Below are 20,263 nucleotides of genomic sequence, written 5' to 3' on the forward strand. Positions count from 1 at the left end.
CAAACGTGAGGAAAGAATCGTTCTATCCAAGAACAATAAGGGAATGGAAGGCACTACCACTCAAAACCACCAGTGCAGGTAGTCTAGAATGTTTCAAGACTCACCTACATGAGATGATTAAAATCGCCGTCAATGATATTTTTAACCTCCCTGTTACTGTATATAGAATGTATAGCACAATTTTTGCATTATTTTTATATAAGACATTTACATGCGCATTCAAGCGTGGTCAAATAATCAGTATATTGATGGTGGTCGCAAAATGGTAGAATTAGAAGTGGTAGAACAGGCTCCTGGCAGGTGCATACAAATGCAGTGGGTTTTAACGTTTCAACAAGCGTCAACCTTCATCCTAATCTGAGCTAGTAGTGTAGCATTACAACATAAAATGACGCACTATAAAATATCAATTGAAATGGCTTAACTTGATATAAAAAAGAATTAAAAAAAACAAGTAAACATACACAGAACAAATAAGTTTGATCTATGACACGATAAAAATACAATATTAATAAACAAAAGATGTAGGAACAGTGTCAGAAAGACAACTCTTACCTGGGACAAAATAAAGTTAAATTAAACAACGTACACAGGTAAATTTAAATATAATACTTTTGTTGTTAGGAGTATGAAAGTAAACATTTTTTACAAAATTGATACATTTGTTGTTCGCAGTACGAGTACAGAAGTGGAAATTTACCGTCATACTAAATACTAAAAATCAAAGGTGGTGCACATTGGAAATTGTGAGACGAGTTAAAAAACAAAACAGGTAAACAGTGAATCACAGAAATGCATTACAAATTGTGTCAATTGTGTCAACAGGTCAGATTAAAACGAAAAAAGGATTTGCGAGTACTAGCAGCTATTGAAAGACTATCCAAAAACAAATAACAACAAAACATCATGCATCAGTGACTAAAATTAATTAAAACCCATCCCGGGGATTTAGTTTTTAACGCCATGGACAGTCAAAGAAGATATGACTTGTGCACTTCCAAAATAAAAGTATCGACAGGTAATAGGATCGTTAGGATTTAACCATATTATAAATATGTATCATGTCAAATATAGATAAATCAATCTCTAAATAGAAAATAAACGTTGATGTGTATTTATACATACCAAAAACCAGTCTAAAAGAATACAAATTTAGTTAAGTTTTAATTTGTTGATGAGAAAATCGATGTTAGCGCCAATGTAAACAATATTCAAAGATCTTATTACACCATTAGTAAGATAACCTTTACTAATAAGTTTTTTTAAATGTTCGATGAATTTACACGGATCACATAGTGATTTTCGCGCTTTAAGTACAATATTACCGTAAAATTTAGGATGTGAAATACCGTACATCCAAATTTACTTATCAAAGACGGGTGACTACTCCAAGGAAAATTCAAAACTGAAAGTCCCTTATCAAATGGCAAAATCAAAAGCTCAAACAAATCAAAGGAATAGAAAACTACTGTGAGAAACCACATCGAACTCTTAAAATTGAGAACAACTTATCACACCAATAACAGGGGTTGAATTAAGCTACCTATGAAAGAATTTAAAAAATGTTTTAAGTAATTCATGGTAATGAAATCACTGACTTAATAATTACCAGCGATGCATTCATTACGTTCGTTAAAATCTATGACATCACTACACACACGGACATAACGAACGAGTTGGGATATATATACACCGTATGATAGAGCCAGGGGAACATCGCCGTCTAAAAATATATAGCCGATATATTAACAACGCTAAGAACGTATATAAGCTTTTTATCGAATTTGAGCGAACTAAAACTATTTCCTTATGTTACGTTACAGAACGATGTCACTCGCATTGCAGCATTTCGTGCAACGCTTGCCATGCGTTGTCTTAAACCTATAATATCATGTTTGATAGTTTTAAACTATATTCCTTATTTAATAATATGAATCATTCCATCGATTCGTTAAACATACAGTAACAATTTATTATAAAGTAATTGTCCAAACCTAGTCATCTCAAAGACGGCATTTGTTGTAGAAGTTGCATTAGTTGTATCGGAATGACGAAAGTTAATCACATGCCGATTATTATTGAAATAAGTCCCGGAATGCGGATTAAGACCTCTTCTAGTCGGAAGTTCGAGTGTATCCGGGCTGAAAAGTAACACTTGCCTATTTGGCAGTGCGTGCAGTATAAATTCACTATTAACGTCCATTCGCCCGAGTTAAACCTGAAACGCCGTGTTCTAATATTCTGCACTCTTAGCACGTTATAAAAAAACGTTGTAGTAATTATTTTTGAATGGCCCTTAAAATTGGTTAAAGTTTCCGTACTTACACGACGCTTTTATAATTCATTCGAACAGCGGCAACCAATTTTTCATACATATTTTTATGCTCATTGTACATAATATGTTTCATGTCCATCGCATGGGTATTAAACCTTTACTTGTTACTTAGACGGTAAAACCATTGGATCAATATATAAAGTTTGGTATATCATGAGGAATGTAATGCATCTGACAAGTATGTATACAGACTGAAAGTAAAAGACACATCGCCATATTCATTTTTTTTTCATATGTAAAAGAGGGGCGAAAGATACCAAAGGGACATTCAAAAATATGAATAAACGAATCTGTTATTTCTTTATTGCTCAGTTACATGGGTACCATATTCTGTCGTACATGTGGAGATATTTTAGTTTACTATAGTTTTTATCAGATGACAAATGACAGTGTGGCTAACCATCGAGTTAACGTTTGAGTTATACTTTGAGTTCGATTTAGTTCGAAAAAATGTTCGAGTTACAGCTAGAGTTACACTTCGAGTTATACTTCAAGTTTGAGTAAAAATTCGGGTTAGAGTTAAAATTTTGAGATCCAATGAAATTTAGAGTAAGATTGAGGTTTCAATTTCTGCTCGTCCACCGGTGTTTCTTTGAATGTATATATTCTTTCATCACATGTATTTATAGTATGATTTTTCATATTTTTTTTGCCAATGATGACAAATGATAGGTAAACGACTAGAAGTAGTTTGAAAAGATTGATTGATTGTATGTGTTTTATGTCACTTACAGCACTCTGTGCTATAACATGTTGCCAGTTTTAATTGGTGAAGGAATCGTGGTATTCAGAGAAAATCAGCTACCTTTATATTTAAAAACTGGTTATCCTTGTTAGTAAAGATCTGAATCTGACGATCTCCCAATTTCAGTGTTGATAGGCAAGTGATCACAGTGGGTGATCTAAACATGTACCTACATCACAACTAATTTTATGTTGCTTTCTTTCGATTGATTGGTTTCAGCAAAATTTTCAATGGCAAATATAACATGAATATCAGCACGAAAACATGTTTCAATGATTTGGATACTCTTTCAAAAGAAATGATTTTAGATTGTTGATTAACTTAGCTGTATTTGACAAAATCTTTCCAAATTTGGATCCTCAATGCTCCTCAACTTCTTACTTTATTTGGCCTTTTACACCTTTTTTTTTAATCGATCATCATTGGTGAGTCTTTTGTAGACGAAAGGCGCGTCTGGCGTAAGAATTTAATCTGGGTTTATTTACAGTGTAGCAGTACTCTGGAAACATTTGTTATTCTTCATAAACACATGTGTGTGTTAAATATCCGTCTTGTTGGAGACTGTCAAAGCTTAATATACAGTATGAGATTTTCTCGTTGTTGCAGCCCATACGGTCCCCTGTAGTAGCTTACATTCGCTTTATTTTTCGTTGTTTGATAGCTGCCAATTATGCAACATCTTCTAATATTTATAAAGATGATTATTATGTTTATGTATGTGGTACATTTCCATTTGCAGGAGTAAAATACAATGAAGAACTAGGCATATTGGTGATATTCCGAGATTGCATCTGATGGCCTTTTTATGAACTTGCTAGTCTCTCGATTACGAACTAGCAAGTTCTAATTGGGTGGACATCTCGCATTATGTATGGTATATTTAGGAAATGCTTAATTTTTTTTAGGATTATTATGTTACTACGTATATTTTTTGTTTAATCAGTCTGCTAATTGGCAGTTTGAAAAAATACTACAAATTAAAATAAAAAGTGTTTTTTTTTTTCTGTGTCGAAGTTATGTAAGCTTGTAATAAGCATTAAAGAAAGATCGAATATAATGTACTATATATGACGGTGCTGAATGACAGTTTCTTTGATTTCGACAGTGTGCATCTGATGAAAAAGTGCAGATGCTTTTCCTAAAGTGATTTTTATCGGGTGGGTTTTTTAATGACTTTTGTTATTCCATGAATAGGAATGAAGGTTTTTATATAAATCTAAACGAAATGCGCAAACGAAAAGGTGCATTTAAAAGCATTTAATGAATATAAAGCAAAGGGGCTCAAATTAGATCAAGGGATACATGGGTAGAATTAGGGAGGAAGAATAACGCTTTATTTTTTAGGATTAGAAAAGCAGCGACAAGTAAAAAAATCTGTGAATAAGCTTAGAAACGAAAAGAAGGAAGATACAACAAATCAGGAGGACATTTTAGAAATGATAAAAGATTATTATAAACTATTATACACAACTACTTGCCCAGATACAAATTTGCTACATACGTACGTATCTGATACAATTATAGAAAGGGAGATACATATTAATGAATTTAAAGAATGTGATGGGGAGGTTACTAAAGATGAATGCACTAATGCTATTAACATGAGGAAGCTAAATAAATCACCACGATTACAACGTTTGACTTTGGAATTTTATAATAGAAAAACAAAGGATATGGGGTGTCCATCAATGACACAAAATTAGTATATGCACAGCATAAAACACATAGAAAGTAAAGGAACAGCGCATGTATTGCTGTTCTTCATCTCAAAGTCACAGTAAGGCCTTCAACAGCGAGCAAAAAACTCTCACCTTACTGCAAGTTTAAGACCGCTTCTAGCACCGGCTTGAAAAATGCGAAAAGTTAAAGTGGGAACATAAATAAAGGCAACAGAATTATACCGCTGTTCAATAGTCATAAATCGATTAAGCGAAAATAAACCCGGGTCACAAACCAAAACCGATGGAAGCATATTAACTATTAAAGGAAAACAACGAAATAACATAAACACTGATTTGCTACAATAACAAACACCAAAATATACAGAAACGGACTATTTGATAACAACTGCATAAATAAATTAGAAAAAATGAAATCCTATCTTAAGGAATGGTGACAAAGAAAAATAACTATGGTCGGAAAATATTTATTTGAAATATTTGATACTACCAAAATTTTCATTTGTGGCTACTTCTTGTTTTGTTTCAGACAGATAAATTATGATATTGAATCTGCTGTTTTGAATATATTTGGAAGGTGAAAATGACAAAGTAAAAAAAGTATATTTATCGGCAAATATCAAAGAGGGGGGTTAAAAATGGTTGATTTTGATAGCTATTTTACAGCACTGAAAGCTTCATGGGTTTCCAAATTAGCAACAACCTGCCTAACTGCAAAAAATTAAAATAACAAAAATACCGAACTCCGAGGAAAATTCTAAACGAAAAGTCCTTAAACAAATGGCAAAATCAAAAACTCAAACATATCAAACGAATGAAAAACAACTGTCATATTCCTGACTTGGTACAGGCATTTCCTTATGTAGAAAATTGTGGATCAACCCTGGTTTTATAGCTAGATAAAACTCTCAATTGTATGACAGTCGCATAAAATTCCATTATATTGACAACGATGTGTAAACAAAACCAACAGACACAAAAGGTAAAAATGTCGAAAATAGGGGTACAGCAGTCAACATTGTGTTACAATCTTTATCACTTTATCACGTCAAATGGATATAACCAAAAAAAAAAACTAAACGGTAAAAGTAATAATTTACAAAGACAAATAAAAGAACACTGTAACACGTAATTAAGATGATAAACAACTCAGTATCTAGAATCTATACTTCAAGACCATCGTGTGTTATGTGTGATGTTGATACGGAATATATTTATCAACAAGGTCTTGGTATCTTCCGATGAACTTTTTTGGAAAAAGGACGAGACGTTCTTTGACATAACCCAGGTTTATCAACTTTTTGTTCAGACACTGGTGACGTTTTATAAAGTCTGAGTAGTAGTTATAATAAACTCATCATGGATACAAGGATTGAAATTTTATATTTGCGCCAGACGCGCGTTTCGTCTACAAAAGACTCATCAGTGACGCTCGAATCAAAATATTTTAAAGGCCAAATAAAATACGAAGCATTGAGGACCAAAAATTCCTAAAAGTTTTGCCAAATACAGCTAAGGTAAAATTGAGAATGGAAATGGGGAATGTGTCAAAGAGACAACAACCCGACCATAGAGCAAACAACAGCCGAAGGCCACCAATGGGTCTTCAATGCAGCGAGAAACTCCCGCACCCGGAGGCGTCCTTCAGCTGGCCCTTAAACAAATATGTATACTAGTTCAGTGATAATGGACGTCATACTAAACTCCAAATTATAAACAAGAAACTAAAATTTAAAATGATACAAGACTAACAAAGGCCAGAGGCTCCTGACTTGGGACAGGCGAAAAAATGCGGCGGGGTTAAACATGTTTTTTGAGATCTCAACCCTCCCCCTATACCTCTAGCCAATGTAGAAAAAACAAACGTACAACAGTACGCACAGTAAAACTCAGTTTAAGAGAAGTCCGAGTCCGATGTCAGAATAGGAAACAAAAGAAAATAAACAAAATGACAATAATACATAAATAACAACTACTAGCAGTTACTGACATGCCAGCTCCAGACCTCAATTAAACTGATTGAAAGTTTATGTCTTCATCATATGAATATCAGGCACAATCCCTCCTGTTAGGGGTTTAATATTATACCGTCATAAAATATATGAGAAGAACATAACCCGTGTCATGTCAACAACTGGTTTTAGAATAAATATGTTTAATTCCGATGCAAAGACCCTATAAGTGAATCAATATTAAATACACAATAAATTGAATTCTGTGAATATGATAAAACTGTTTGGCTAAAGACGTGAAACGCTACCTGTCATAAAATACCCGAAAAATAAAACAAAAGATAGGGTATATCAGGGTAGCGACTGACGTCTGACTAAATAGAAAAATGGGGCTGAATGTGAAATACTACTTTTTGATAAATATTCCTAAAGTAATGAACATAGAGAAGTTCTCTCTCGGACACACACTCCATAATCTAGTATATTATAAGAGCATAAACTTGAAGCGCGGGGAGGCACTCTACTGTCTCCACACGGCACTAAAGACAAACTCTGTAAAAAATAAAATTGAGAATGGAAATGGGGAATGTGTCAAAGAGACTAATTTATTCCTGAGGTAGAAAAGCCTTAGTATAGCTCTTGAATACCGAATGAGTTGGGCAATGTATACCTCTATGCAGGTGAAGTTGGTATATTGCTACTAAGGTGGGGGGAATTGATAATTTCAAAATTAAAATTGTCTCGTTTGTTATAGATTCTGGTACTGAGATGACCCCTTGTGTCATTTTCGAGGTTTAAGTCTAAAAATGAGGCAGATGAAGCCGTGTCTGTTGTTTCTTTAATTTCTAGTTCTGGAGGATATGCTAATGGAACCCAATCAGAAAAGTTTAGATTATTAATGGAAAGAACATCATCAATATATCTGAATGTGAAATTAAATGATCTGGCTTCTTTCATCTTCTTGTATATGACAAGTGTCTAAAGAACTCCGACTCATAGGAAAATAAGAGGTCGGCAAGGAGAGGCGCACAGTTCGTTCCCATATGAAAGCCGAAAATTTGTTGAAAAAGTCTACCTCCAAATTCAACAAATATGTTGTCAATAAGAATCTCCAGCTGATCACTTGTTCCCCTGTGTAGCATGTATTATTTTTTGTTCACTATTAACAAAATATGCCGCATGGTATCCCAAAGTAATAAATTTATAGCGTCTGCTACCATTTTTATGTTGAAAACTATTGTGGATTATTTCTTTTAGACGATTTTCAATTTCACATGGGGAATGCTGGTGTACATGGTTGAAAAAGCAAAAGTTTTGATAGAACTAATTTCAGAGAAAGATCGAGATTTGAAATTATCAAGAAGTTCTTTAGAATTTTTTAGAATCCACATATGGTTAATACTACTACGCGAGTAAACAGTTTCAAAGTATTTCTGAAGACCCTCCAATTTTAAATGTTTATGGTGAAATACAAAGTTAGAACTACAGAAATTAATTTGAATCTCTTTGAATTCTAACAATGGTAAGGGTCCCGTGCTGCAATTCTTCCATTTTAAAACATGAATATTCTAAATGAATGCATTTTATAATGATTATTTTCCCCCATTACTCTCATTTTGAGTAGAATTTCAGGAATAGTTAATTCCTCCAAAAGTTATTTTATTAGTTTTAGTTTGAGAGTATACTGGAGAAGAAATATATAAAAATCCGTTGAGACAGTCAGACGTTAATATAACCCAACTATCATTCAATGTGAGCGTTTTGGGGGACATAAACGTACTTATTTATGGCACCGCTAATGTTTTGAACAAACAAACCTCAGGTTCAGAGAATAAAAATGTATAGCAAATAAAGGCTACAGTAGTATACCGCTGTTCAAAAGTCATAAATCGATTGAGAGAAAAAAAAATCCGGGTTACAAACTGAAACCGAGGGAAACACATCAACTATAAGATGAAAACAAAGGAACAACAGGAACACTGAAGTCCAACAAAAGCAAACGCCAACATATATAGAAACGAACTATTTGATAACAACTGCCATATTCCTGACTTGGTACAGTACATTTTAAGAAAAACTGGTGGGTTGAACCTGGTTTTATGGCTAGCCAAACCTCCCGCTTATATGGCAATGTTAAAAATATCGCTAACATTACAACACTACGCGACAGAAATACAGCACAAACACACGCAAGAACACTCAACACAGAGATACGCACAAACAAATAATATAATAGTCAACACAACATGCAATCCGCAGAACAACAACAAACATCTTCCATCAATGACAGACAGCACAGGACATCACAAACAGTGACGCACTTAATTAACAAATATGTAATCTTGAACTTTATACAATTATTTTCACAATACCAGTCCAAACAGTTATCATGATATTTACGGTATTGAAAGGCTATTTTATAATTTTGTGGACTACAAACGATAAGACATAACACATTATCCAACCGAAACCACAACAGAAACATCAAAAATAAATACACGAATGTTGGATGTATAAATTACCGAGACACGTCGTATAGCAATGCAAATTCACTTGGTAAAACAGTCGTATTCGGGAATAGCAGACAGACGACATAGATGTTAAACTACAATCTAAGACGTGGTAAAAATGTCATTAGTTAGTTCAGACACAGGCACATCGTATAAATCAACCAATTCGTGATGTTGTCCATAAAAATACACTTTGGCAATTTCAAAAAGGGGAAGTCTATAAAAACTGACAAATTCAAACGCTATATATCAATCAACAGAGCAAGCGAAAAACAGCTGCCATATTCATGATTTGGTACAGTAAATGTGTGGCAACAGGAACCTTTAAAAAGGTTCGAAACAAATTCAATCGACACGAAGAACAATAATCACATGAGCTACGCTTACCATATTCATGATTCTCCGAAGCATGGAATTTATTTTTTTGCATACTGTACCATGATATAAAATGTGCAATGATTTAATATAAATCCCATTTCAACGCGTATACGAATTCTCATCCATATCCCCGAGTTTGGAACCGCTTTTAACAACAGATGTGCAAGGATCTACATTACGGACAACCTACCATGTAATACAATCGTTCAGCATCCAAATTTCGGAACCAAAAAAATAGCAAGTTAGAAATTCATAAAACAATTTGATTTTCATTCGAGTTCGGAAATTTGATATTATTTTCTGTATTTACACAAAAAGAAATTTTTAGTCATCACAAAAAATATTTGTGTTATAAATAAAGAAGCATGTAGCAATACCTTAACTCCAAACGCTGACCCAAAAAGACCTGTTGGTATTCCGATACTTATTAACGACCTGATTAATTAGGATTAAATACTGACCTTGTATGCATCTTCTCGATAATATTTTTTTACATGATCCGATCGCAATACATGGCGAAGATAACTTTTTTTTTTTAATCATTTGTCTCGATAAACCGAGTGAAGTTAGGGATAATAAAAATACCTTTATAGGCGGATTTCCAGGTTCAAAATCTTCAAAGGTATCGTTTGAAACGCCGCAGTGTTGATCCTGCCGATTAATACCTTTCAGTTGTACAGCCATTTGTATAATGAACTGAATGTAAATCACCAATTTCTGAAATATTTATACAATGTTAATACAATACAATTAAAAACGTTTAAAAGTAATTGACAGGTTCCATGTTTTCATTTAAAAGGTACTAGTTCCGTGCCAGATATATATTCTAATAGGCATTGAAAAAAAAATGATGTTAGACAGTTTAATTTAAGATAACAAATACGTAAATTTGTAAATATGGATTTTGATATAAATAGACATTTTTCTTTTGGATTGCTTCACATTTTCCCCTTTTTATGATGAAACAGACTGTTAATTCTAGCTTTAACAAAACCAAATGCCTTGTCTAATGTGTTGCATCTTTTATGGCCAATATATATGAATGATAATGTAATTCATTGTTCGTATGGTATATGTATTACTAACATATTATTAGTGACGTGTATTTAAAAGAAATATATCTACACCTCACATCTCCTTTATGTATATAATGTTCAAAAATATCAACGTTGATCAATTTCATAGACGTTACATCATCATATATTTTATCATAATAATTTCAAAAAGAATGTTTTTTTATGTAAAAGCCAATGATAGCCTTCCATGAAGGAGTTTAAGTGTCAAGTTGCTGTATTTGTTGTATTCATCAATATCTGTGTCCAATATTTACCCTTTTTCTTGAATATTCTCTACGCTAGTCATTTTCAATCCCATATGGATTAAGCAAAGGACCACATACAATTCCTTCAATGGAGACGCGGGAGATACCAAATACATAGTAGCACGAACCCCATCAAACACTCCTATAATTTTCTTCGAAAGAATGAGCAGATCCTGTTTCACGTGTGGCAACCGTCGTGTTACTTATCAAATACAAACTCGGTGATATAAAAATGATAAGATGTGGAATTATTGCCAAAGAGGGACGAAAGATACCAGAGGGACAGTCAAACTCATAGATCGAAAACAAACTGACAACGCCATGGCCAAAAATAAAAAGACAAGCAGACAAATAATAGTACAGATGATACAACATAGAAAACTAAAGACTAAGCAACACGAACCCCACCTAAAACTGGGGGTGATCTCAGGTGCTCCGGAAGGGTAAGCAGATCCTGCTCCACATGTGGCTCCCGTGTGTTGCTAATGTGACAACTCTCGACCAGAGACTAAAAAGCGTGACATTTTTGCTGGGGTCAAACCCTCCCCCTCACCTGGGACAGCGGTGTAACAGTACAATATCAGAACTAACTATAAAATTCAGATCGATACAAAACCACAAAAAAAAACCTTACAAAACACAAAAGATCTGAGAGCTCTCGCAGTTACTGAAAGCTAGTGCAAAGCTAAAAAATCAGCATGTATCTTACAATAAAATATCATTCAGTACACATCAAACATGTAAGACCGTAAATGTATAATAATATTATTTAGTTAAAGATCCTTCCGTTTAAATAGAAAATAAGCAAAATAACCATATTGACCCTCTATCAATTAATCAAAATAGATATAAGATTAATACTTTTCATTGGCGTGATTTAAAACTTATGAAATCGACATTTATGGAAACTCGTTCGTTCTCAATTGTGCTTTTGAAGTTCACAAAATCTTAACATCATGAAGATAAAAAACTGTGCCCAAGCCTTGTTCACTTCAAGTTTTCCTAAAAAAAAAGACATTTAGAGGAATATTACGATAGTTTTTAAAGATTATGTTTTTATTGTATTTAGATATGTCTTTTTCTATTCATTATTGATCTTTTTTGTGTTCAAACTACAGTGCATAAAGACATTGTTACAAGACAAAAGTGAAGAAAAAAATATATGACATTGTTATTATGCGACTATGCGTTCATTTTTTTATGCATGTAAATTAGAACAAATAATTTCTTCACAAACATTGAATTTCAAACCTAGGGTTTTGAAGCCATCTGTCCATTTAATGGAAAGAGAACCATCTTTGTCAAATTATACTTCCAATCCATGTTGCTTCGATTTTAGAAAAATGTACCTCTAACTGAGAACACTTCTCAAAATCATTAAATGAATTCAATAAAACCTGCGCAGAAAATACATCTCTCAGAAAATAAGTGAAAATTATTTTCATTTCAATGTCCACAAATTGTATGCCAAATTTCTGATTGTTCTGCCACAGTTCCGCGGCAAAAATAAATAAATAGGAGACAAAGGACACCTCTGTCGAACACCTCTTTCAATTTTGAATGGATAAGAAATAAATCGATAATTAATCGACTACAAAAGACTATATATATGTGAGTATAACGTTAAGATCCATTTCCAGGACTTGATGCAAAAATTAAAACAAACCAATGCGCTTTGAATAAATTTCCGTTCTAGCATATCACACGCTTTTTCTAAATCAACTAGTAATAAAAGACCTGGATAATTCTTTAGTGTAGTGAACAATATACTATCAGCAATGAGTCGTAGATTTTCACAAATATCTTCCAGCCACATATCCCATATTGAGATGGTGCCTGTTTCGAATTCATAGCTTTCTTTAACATATTTTTTATGTCAATTTGAAAAAATTTGGTAAAACTTAACAGTTAGCCCGTCTGTACCATGGCTTTTATTATTTTTAAATGATTTCAAAACTTTAACGCACTCAGATTCTGCAATATTTTTTTCATTATCTGTAAACGTAGGAATAAAATCAAAATTAAAAAAAGTTAGAATCAACCGAACATTTATCAGAGTCTTCTTTTGACGAGTATCGTTTTTCATAGAAAATTCACTCTTCATCTAATATTTATTTCTTGTGACGTAATTTCAATGTCGTTGATTTGTTGAGACATTTCTTTTTATAATTGCGTTTTTCTAATTTCAAGCAATATTTTTTTTTTCATTGCCTTTGCAGTGCTCGGCAAGTGATCGTTTAAAAGCCCCGTTGTTTGATTGTTTACTATTTGCTCTAAATCCTCTTTAACAATATCTTATTCAGTTAAATTTTCTGAAATTCGTCTTGTCCTTTTTTTTTCTTTTTTTTTTACTCTAATTCCCGCAGTTTAATATTGGACGGTTTCGCCTCTCATTTCAGGTTTAATGGTAACCCATTTAAAATTTGTATTTTTTAGATTGTAATATTTATCATCCGATTTTGATAAAGTATTTTTAACTACTTCTGCATAATAATCATTATCTATCAGTAAACCACAGTTGAATTTCCACAGAGTGGGACCTCTCTCACTAAAGTTACGCCGGACAGTGTCAATGCAATACTATGATCAGTCTTTATAGATGTGGCAATGTATGTATTTACATTGCTTGATAAGAAATTCGAAATCAACCAAAAATCTAAGCCGTATTGTACAAGTGGTTTTATTCAACTCCACGGGAATAATTTAAAATCAACATCCTTTGCCCTTCAAACATCACATAACTAAAATTCTTCTATATCATCTTCTCATTTACTCGCATATTTGACAGTTGTATTTTATTTTGAACGCCCAATTTTCTGGAGCCATTTTGTGGCATCTTTTGCCTTTGGCTTTGAAATGAAGTAAACGTGTAAATGTTTTTTAAACAAAATTTCAAATTTATCTCTTACAAATACAGGAAGAGACTGTTTAGCATTAAAATGTTATAATTTTAATTATTTATGTCAAAGGTATTTGTCTACCTCTACCATATATATGCTCTTGTATACAGTGTATTAGTATGTTTCTTTTTTACTTATCTATTACTCATTTGTTTATGTATTATTATCTTTTAACAATTTTGTTATCTTAAATGTAGAAGGCCACCGGGTGGATTATATGTTTGTGAACTGTGATAAATTCTGAAAAAAAAAGAATTCATTATCAATATTATCCAACAGGGACAATGCACACATGCAAACTATTAATACTGCACATGCATGAGTAAAACTAAACATATAATGCAGCAAGCGGATAAACATATCAAGCAACATGTTATCACAAAATTAAAGCTTGTAAAAAAGCACTCATAACTTCATTATGTAAGCAGATCAGCATATAAGTCAACATGACAACACAAAATGAATAATACAATTAAGTACTAAAACTATAAGCATGCACAGCGTTGGCAGAAGCTGTAAGTAAATAAAGACAATACCGTGTAGTTGTAAATTAAGGTTTATCCACAGATTAAATAACCTTTCGACTTCTAATTTCAAGAGAACTCAAACACAAGTCTTTTGTAAGAAATTATCTTTTTGTTATAAACCCATTTTTGAAACTCCTTGCACAGTTAAACATTAGTACCTTTGGTAAATATTTGAAGAGATAAAAAACCTCATTTAATCCAAGTTGTTCAAAATGAATGCAACGTTTACACAGCTTTTAAGGTATGCACAAACTAACGTTTCATTTTTATCTATGACGGATAAAAGCGTTTACTTGTTTGACAATTTGATTAATATATAACTCTGTTTAAACAAACCATTGGTAATTTAAGTGCAGTATGTTATCAGGTAAAATATGTTACCAAGTGCACCACTGTCATCCGACGACATTAAGAAATTTCAAACGATTGTCGCTACAAAGGATTTATCTTATTTTTAAGTTTAAACAGAATGGTATGAAAAATAAATTGAATTGGCTTGGACAACCGGCAAAGCCTATGTAAGCCCTCTCCATAAATCAAGGTATAATATATTACATTTAAACAAAACAAAATATATACAAACATAATGACATCACAAAATTATCATTTTCAAGACTAGATCATAACTGACTGGAAGAATGCTTCAAATAGTTAACTAAAAAACAAATCTATTAAAATTCTAAGTAACAAACTCTAATATTGACTAAGAAGCACTACATTAAATTAAATTGTCTCCAGTCAGCTGTTAAATATCATTATTAGAATAACTCATTTTTCCAAAACAACATGTTCAATATCATGTACTCATTTTAACTAACTTATCGCACCTGAAGAATAACGACAGTGAGTAAATAACCATATTGATAAATTAAGGAATCATAAATAAGAAGAAAAATTTAGAATGTAAATAAAAACATAAAACAAAAACAATAATTGGTTTGAATGATATAGAAAACAGTGGTGCATTTATTAGTTTTTTAGCTTTTAAATTTTTAATTATTGTCATTTAATTTCTGATTTTTGTTTCAATTTTATCAATTTATCGGTCTGTGAGGGTCTAGTTGAACATAAAATATAATACAGACGTACAAAGTCACAAGCTTAATTTAGTTTCGGACTATAAAATATATTTCACTATACAAACGATTCTGCATTTCGAATGTATTCATGAGCAGCTTTAACTATCTGAATATTGTCTTCAATGCTCAGATATTGATTACCTAGTAGTTATAACTTCAAATCAATATCAACTTCATAGGCAGGTAGTTTATCAAGGAGTATGATCATGTTTAAAGAGTATGATGGCCAATCAAAAAATAAATGTTGAATGTCTTCACATGTATATAAGCAATCAGGACAAGAAGGTTTTTCAATGAAAATATCATGAAACAAGTGAGAATTTAAATTGCTTCATTTGGCAATTGGCAATGAATAATATTGAGTTTTCTTATACTAAAACAAAAATATTTAGGAGGTTTCATATTTGATCAAGTGAAGCTTTAAACTGGTTATTCGACAAAGCATTTTTTAACATAAGAAACTTCTATAGTATGAAACTATTCTGCACCTTGAAATGATATAATTCTGAAGATCTCTTCAGAAATTGTAATAATTTTGTGTGGGAAGACAAGGTTCTAATAAATCTAACATATAATTTGGAGAAAATTCATTTTTCTATTTCATAAAATGTAGTCATTTTCTGCTTTTTCCTTCTATCTGAATATTTTTCAATGCCTAAGCCAGTGTACATTTTTAAGAGAAGTTGCACTTCAGAGACTAGTAATAATACGAGCAGCTTCATTTTAAACACTTTTCAATACATTACCTTCTTGTAAAGTATAATTGTCCCATATAATGTTGGCATATTCTAGAATAGGGCGAATACATGATATATAAATTGTACCAATTACATTTCGATCCAAACTGCATATAACTTTCAATAATAAATTTAATCTAGAACATGCTTTTTATTAAATTGAACTTATATGTGATTTCAAACATTTCTCGCAAAGTTGAGACCTAGGTGAAAAGTAAAATAACAAAAATACCGAACTCCGAGGAATATTCAAAACTGAAAGTCCCTAATCAAATAGCAAAATCAAAAGCTCAAACACATCAAACAAATTGATAACAACTGTCACATTCCTAATTTCCTGCCTTGGTACAGGCAATTTCTTACGTAGAAAATGGTGGATTAAACCTAGTTTTATAGCTAGCTTAACCTCTTGTGCTGTTACATTTATTATACTTTTGGGTATTTGTACATACCATTCACGTGCGTTACCCTTACAGTGCCTCCACACTATTCTTATTTACATTATGTTGAGGTGACGTCTCCGGACACTTATATTTTACAAAAATTTTGGAATTTGCATTCAAAACGATAGTGAAAAATCCACTTGGATCACACAGATTTAACCGCTTTTCCTGTTGGAATAAATTAGTTAAATCCTTCGTTCTCCTTAAACAAGTCATCCGATCGATTCATGAAATAAAGGATAGCAACATTATGATTGACAAAAAACTAAATACTGTAGATAACTATTCCGAAGCAGAAGCATTCATTATCAAAACCGTTCAAAATGAAACTTTTAAGAAGGAAATTGAGAACATAGATGAAAATAAGTCATTACAAAAGGATGGTAGGATACTGTCTCTCAATCCCTTTATGGACAACGATGGATTGCTGAGAGTAGGTGGCCGTCTCGAAAAAGCAGATATCACTTCGAAGGAGAGACATCCTGTTATCATCCCTGGAAATCATCACATTGCTATCTTACTAGTGCGTTACTTTCACGAAAAGGTTAAACATCAAGGGCGCCATTTAACAGAAGGTATTATAAGATCAGCTGGATATTGGATTACAGGAGTTAAGCGACTTGTGTCTTCGATCATACAAAAATGTGTTAAGTGTATAAAACTAAGGGGAAAACAACAATTTCAGAAAATTTCATCATTACCACAAGATCGTGTTACAATAGCACCACCTTTTACTCACGTTGGTGTTGACACTTTTGGTCCTTGAGAGATTGTGTCACGTCGCACCAGAGGAGGACTGGCTAACAGCAAACGATGGGCAATAATGTTCACTTGCCTAACTATAAGAGCTGTACATATCGAACTTGTTGATGAAATGTCTTCATCCGCATTTATCAACGCACTACGTCGATTCACCGCAATAAGAGGTCATGTAAAGGAGTTTCGTTCCGATCGTGGAACTAATTTCGTCGGAGCAACCGATGATTTGAATATTGTAGCTATCAATGTGGAAGACACTCAGGTAAAAGACTTACTTACGAAAAATCAAACAGTCTGGATCTTCAACCCACCCCATGCATCACACATGGGTGGCGTTTGGGAACGAATGATTGGAGTAACGCGACGTATACTAGATTCTATTTTGTCAGAAACCGTTGCGAAACAGTTAACACACGACGTGTTGTCAACCTTTATGGCAGAGGTCACTGCCATTGTAAACTCTCGTCCTATCGTACCAGTTTCTTCTGATCCTAAAGTTCCTGAAGTTCTTAGTCCGTCACTATTACTGACACAAAAATCGGATATTGTTGATGAAACCTTCAACGGCTTAAACGAAAAAGACATGTATAGATCACAATGGAAAAGAGTTCAAGCATTGTCTAATATATTTTGGAATTAGTGGAGAAAGGAATACCTCCATACTCTTCAAACTAGGAGAAAATGGGAAACCGATCAACCTAATATCTTGGAAGGCGATGTCGTCTTGTTGAGAGACTTTCAAGTACATCGTAGTGAATGGCCCGTAGGAATAATTACGCAATCAATTCCTAGTGACGATGGTAAAGTTCGTAAGATGAAAATACGTGTTATTAAAGACGGAAAACCTACATATTACATTCGACCCATAGTAGAAGTTGTCCTACTCGTACGAAACTAAGTATTGCTATGTTAAATTTTAAAAGCGACGAATCATCTGTAAATAATACTCTAAACCATTATATGTAAAGTGATATCCTCCGGATACCAAACGGGGAGTGTGCTTTATATTTATTATACTTTTGGGTATTTGTACATACCATTCACGTGCGTTACCCTTACAGTGCCTCCACAATATTCTTATATACATTATGTTGAGGTGATGTCTCCGGACACTTATATTTTACAAAAATTTTGGAATTCTGATACCGCCACAGTGTAAGTTCTACTTTATAAACATTTCATAATTCTATTCCGTGAAATAACATTCGTCAGTATTATTTTAAGAACAATTTTAATGACATTAAATGTGAATGAACTTCGTAAACAAGAACAAAGGATAATCAAATAATCGTATCTATATCATAACTATTTTCGTAACTGTACATAATTCATTTACGTTGATGATGGACCAATATTTGTTTATTTGCGTTATCTGTTCTGTTGCCGATATTGACAATCTTTGATGAGTTATAACATTTACGTAACGGATCTCCGCTTGAAAAATAAAAGTATGGAAAGCAGTATATGCCATAATCATTGCTATTAATAAACAATTATATACGAAGGAAATAACTGGATATAATTAATATCTTTTTATAAATATGTAAGAATATTTAACATGTTGACTTTTGAAGTAATTCATAATTTTCTATGGAACGCTAAATTTGACACTTTTATTCTTTGGAAATATAAGTAATTTAGTAATTGTAATTTTATTTAATTTCAGTTTTTTACCGCTCACAAACTATCAACACTTATTGTACATCTACCAGAATAAAGATTATCACTCTTTAAGTGTTTAGTTACTTGGTTAAGCTGACTGTTATTTCCCAGGAATAGGCAGTACACCTCTCACTTGTATGAAAGTATAACTTGCATAACTTGTGTGACAGTGAGTTTTTACTTCAATTATATGAACTTGATTTTAGAGGGATTAAATGTTACAGCCCAATTTTTGGCCAATTTTTTTATCCTCCAAAGATCACCAGTCAATGGCCTATAAAAGGTGTCATCTGCGAATAATCTAATATGATTACTTATATTTTCTACAATGTTATTTGTATAAGTTAAAAAAAAAAAGGAAGGGACCCATTACCGAGCATTGGGATACCCCTGCACTGGTAACTTTTTGAGATAAAAAAAAATCAAAAACAACTTTATGGCATCTTTCAAATAGGAAGTCTTCAATCCAGTCAATTAAATTACCATAAGTACCAGAAATTTTCAATTTATATAATGAACCTTCATGCCTAACTTTGTCAAAAGCTTTAGAAAATATCACAAAAAAAAGCGTATATCTTTTCCTTTATCAAGATTGGATATAATAGTATTACTAGTATATATTTCTGTAAAATAAATTGTGATCTTTCACGTAATCAAATAAATGTTTGAACAACATTTTTTCCATATTTTTTATATAATACTTTTAAGTGAAATAGATCGGTAATTAACATGATCATGACAGTTTTCCTTTCCGTTAGAAACTGGAGTGACATGGAACCTTTTTGAGTTACCGTGCAATATTGAAATAAAGTAAGTGGTTAAACAATACCAACTTTAATTTCTTTCAAAATTTTAGAGGAAACACCATCAGGAGCAGAAGGTTTATCACAGTTAAGGTTTTTTACTTGATCAAGACCTTCATTTTCTGTGATAATAAATCCCTCCATTTTCAATGCAGAATCTGGTACATTATTTTTAAGCTCGGGCTCAAATTTTCAAAATTTTCAAAATTTTCGAAACATGGGTGTTTAAGAGTTCAGCTTAATATACTTGATGTTAAATTATTTGACCTACAGATTTACGATAAGGTGTAGGTCAGCGAAACTTAAATAATTTATAAATCGATTTTAAAATCCTCCACCACTTTCCTGGTGGTATATTTTTGTCAGTAATTTTATCCGTACATTTTTGTTAATATTGTTCTTTTGATTTTCTAACCAAATCACCTCATTACGT

General features: G+C 32.5%; 1 protein-coding gene across 1 annotated transcript in view; it reads right to left on the reverse strand.

Annotated features, from left to right (window-relative positions):
- LOC127717245 (solute carrier family 28 member 3-like) overlaps positions 1 to 19,974 on the reverse strand; it is a 64,671-nt gene extending 44,697 nt beyond the window's left edge. The window contains exons 1-2 of the mRNA XM_052222990.1: positions 19,857 to 19,974; positions 10,265 to 10,316 (exon numbers count right to left, since the gene is read on the reverse strand). Coding sequence (XP_052078950.1) covers positions 10,265 to 10,316; positions 19,857 to 19,974 — 170 coding nt within the window. The remainder of the gene's footprint in view (positions 1 to 10,264; positions 10,317 to 19,856) is intronic.
- Positions 19,975 to 20,263: the final 289 nt, after the last annotated feature.

Source organism: Mytilus californianus, unplaced genomic scaffold, assembly GCF_021869535.1.
Source record: "Mytilus californianus isolate M0D057914Y unplaced genomic scaffold, xbMytCali1.0.p SCAF_92, whole genome shotgun sequence".
Classification (NCBI taxonomy): domain Eukaryota; kingdom Metazoa; phylum Mollusca; class Bivalvia; order Mytilida; family Mytilidae; genus Mytilus; species Mytilus californianus.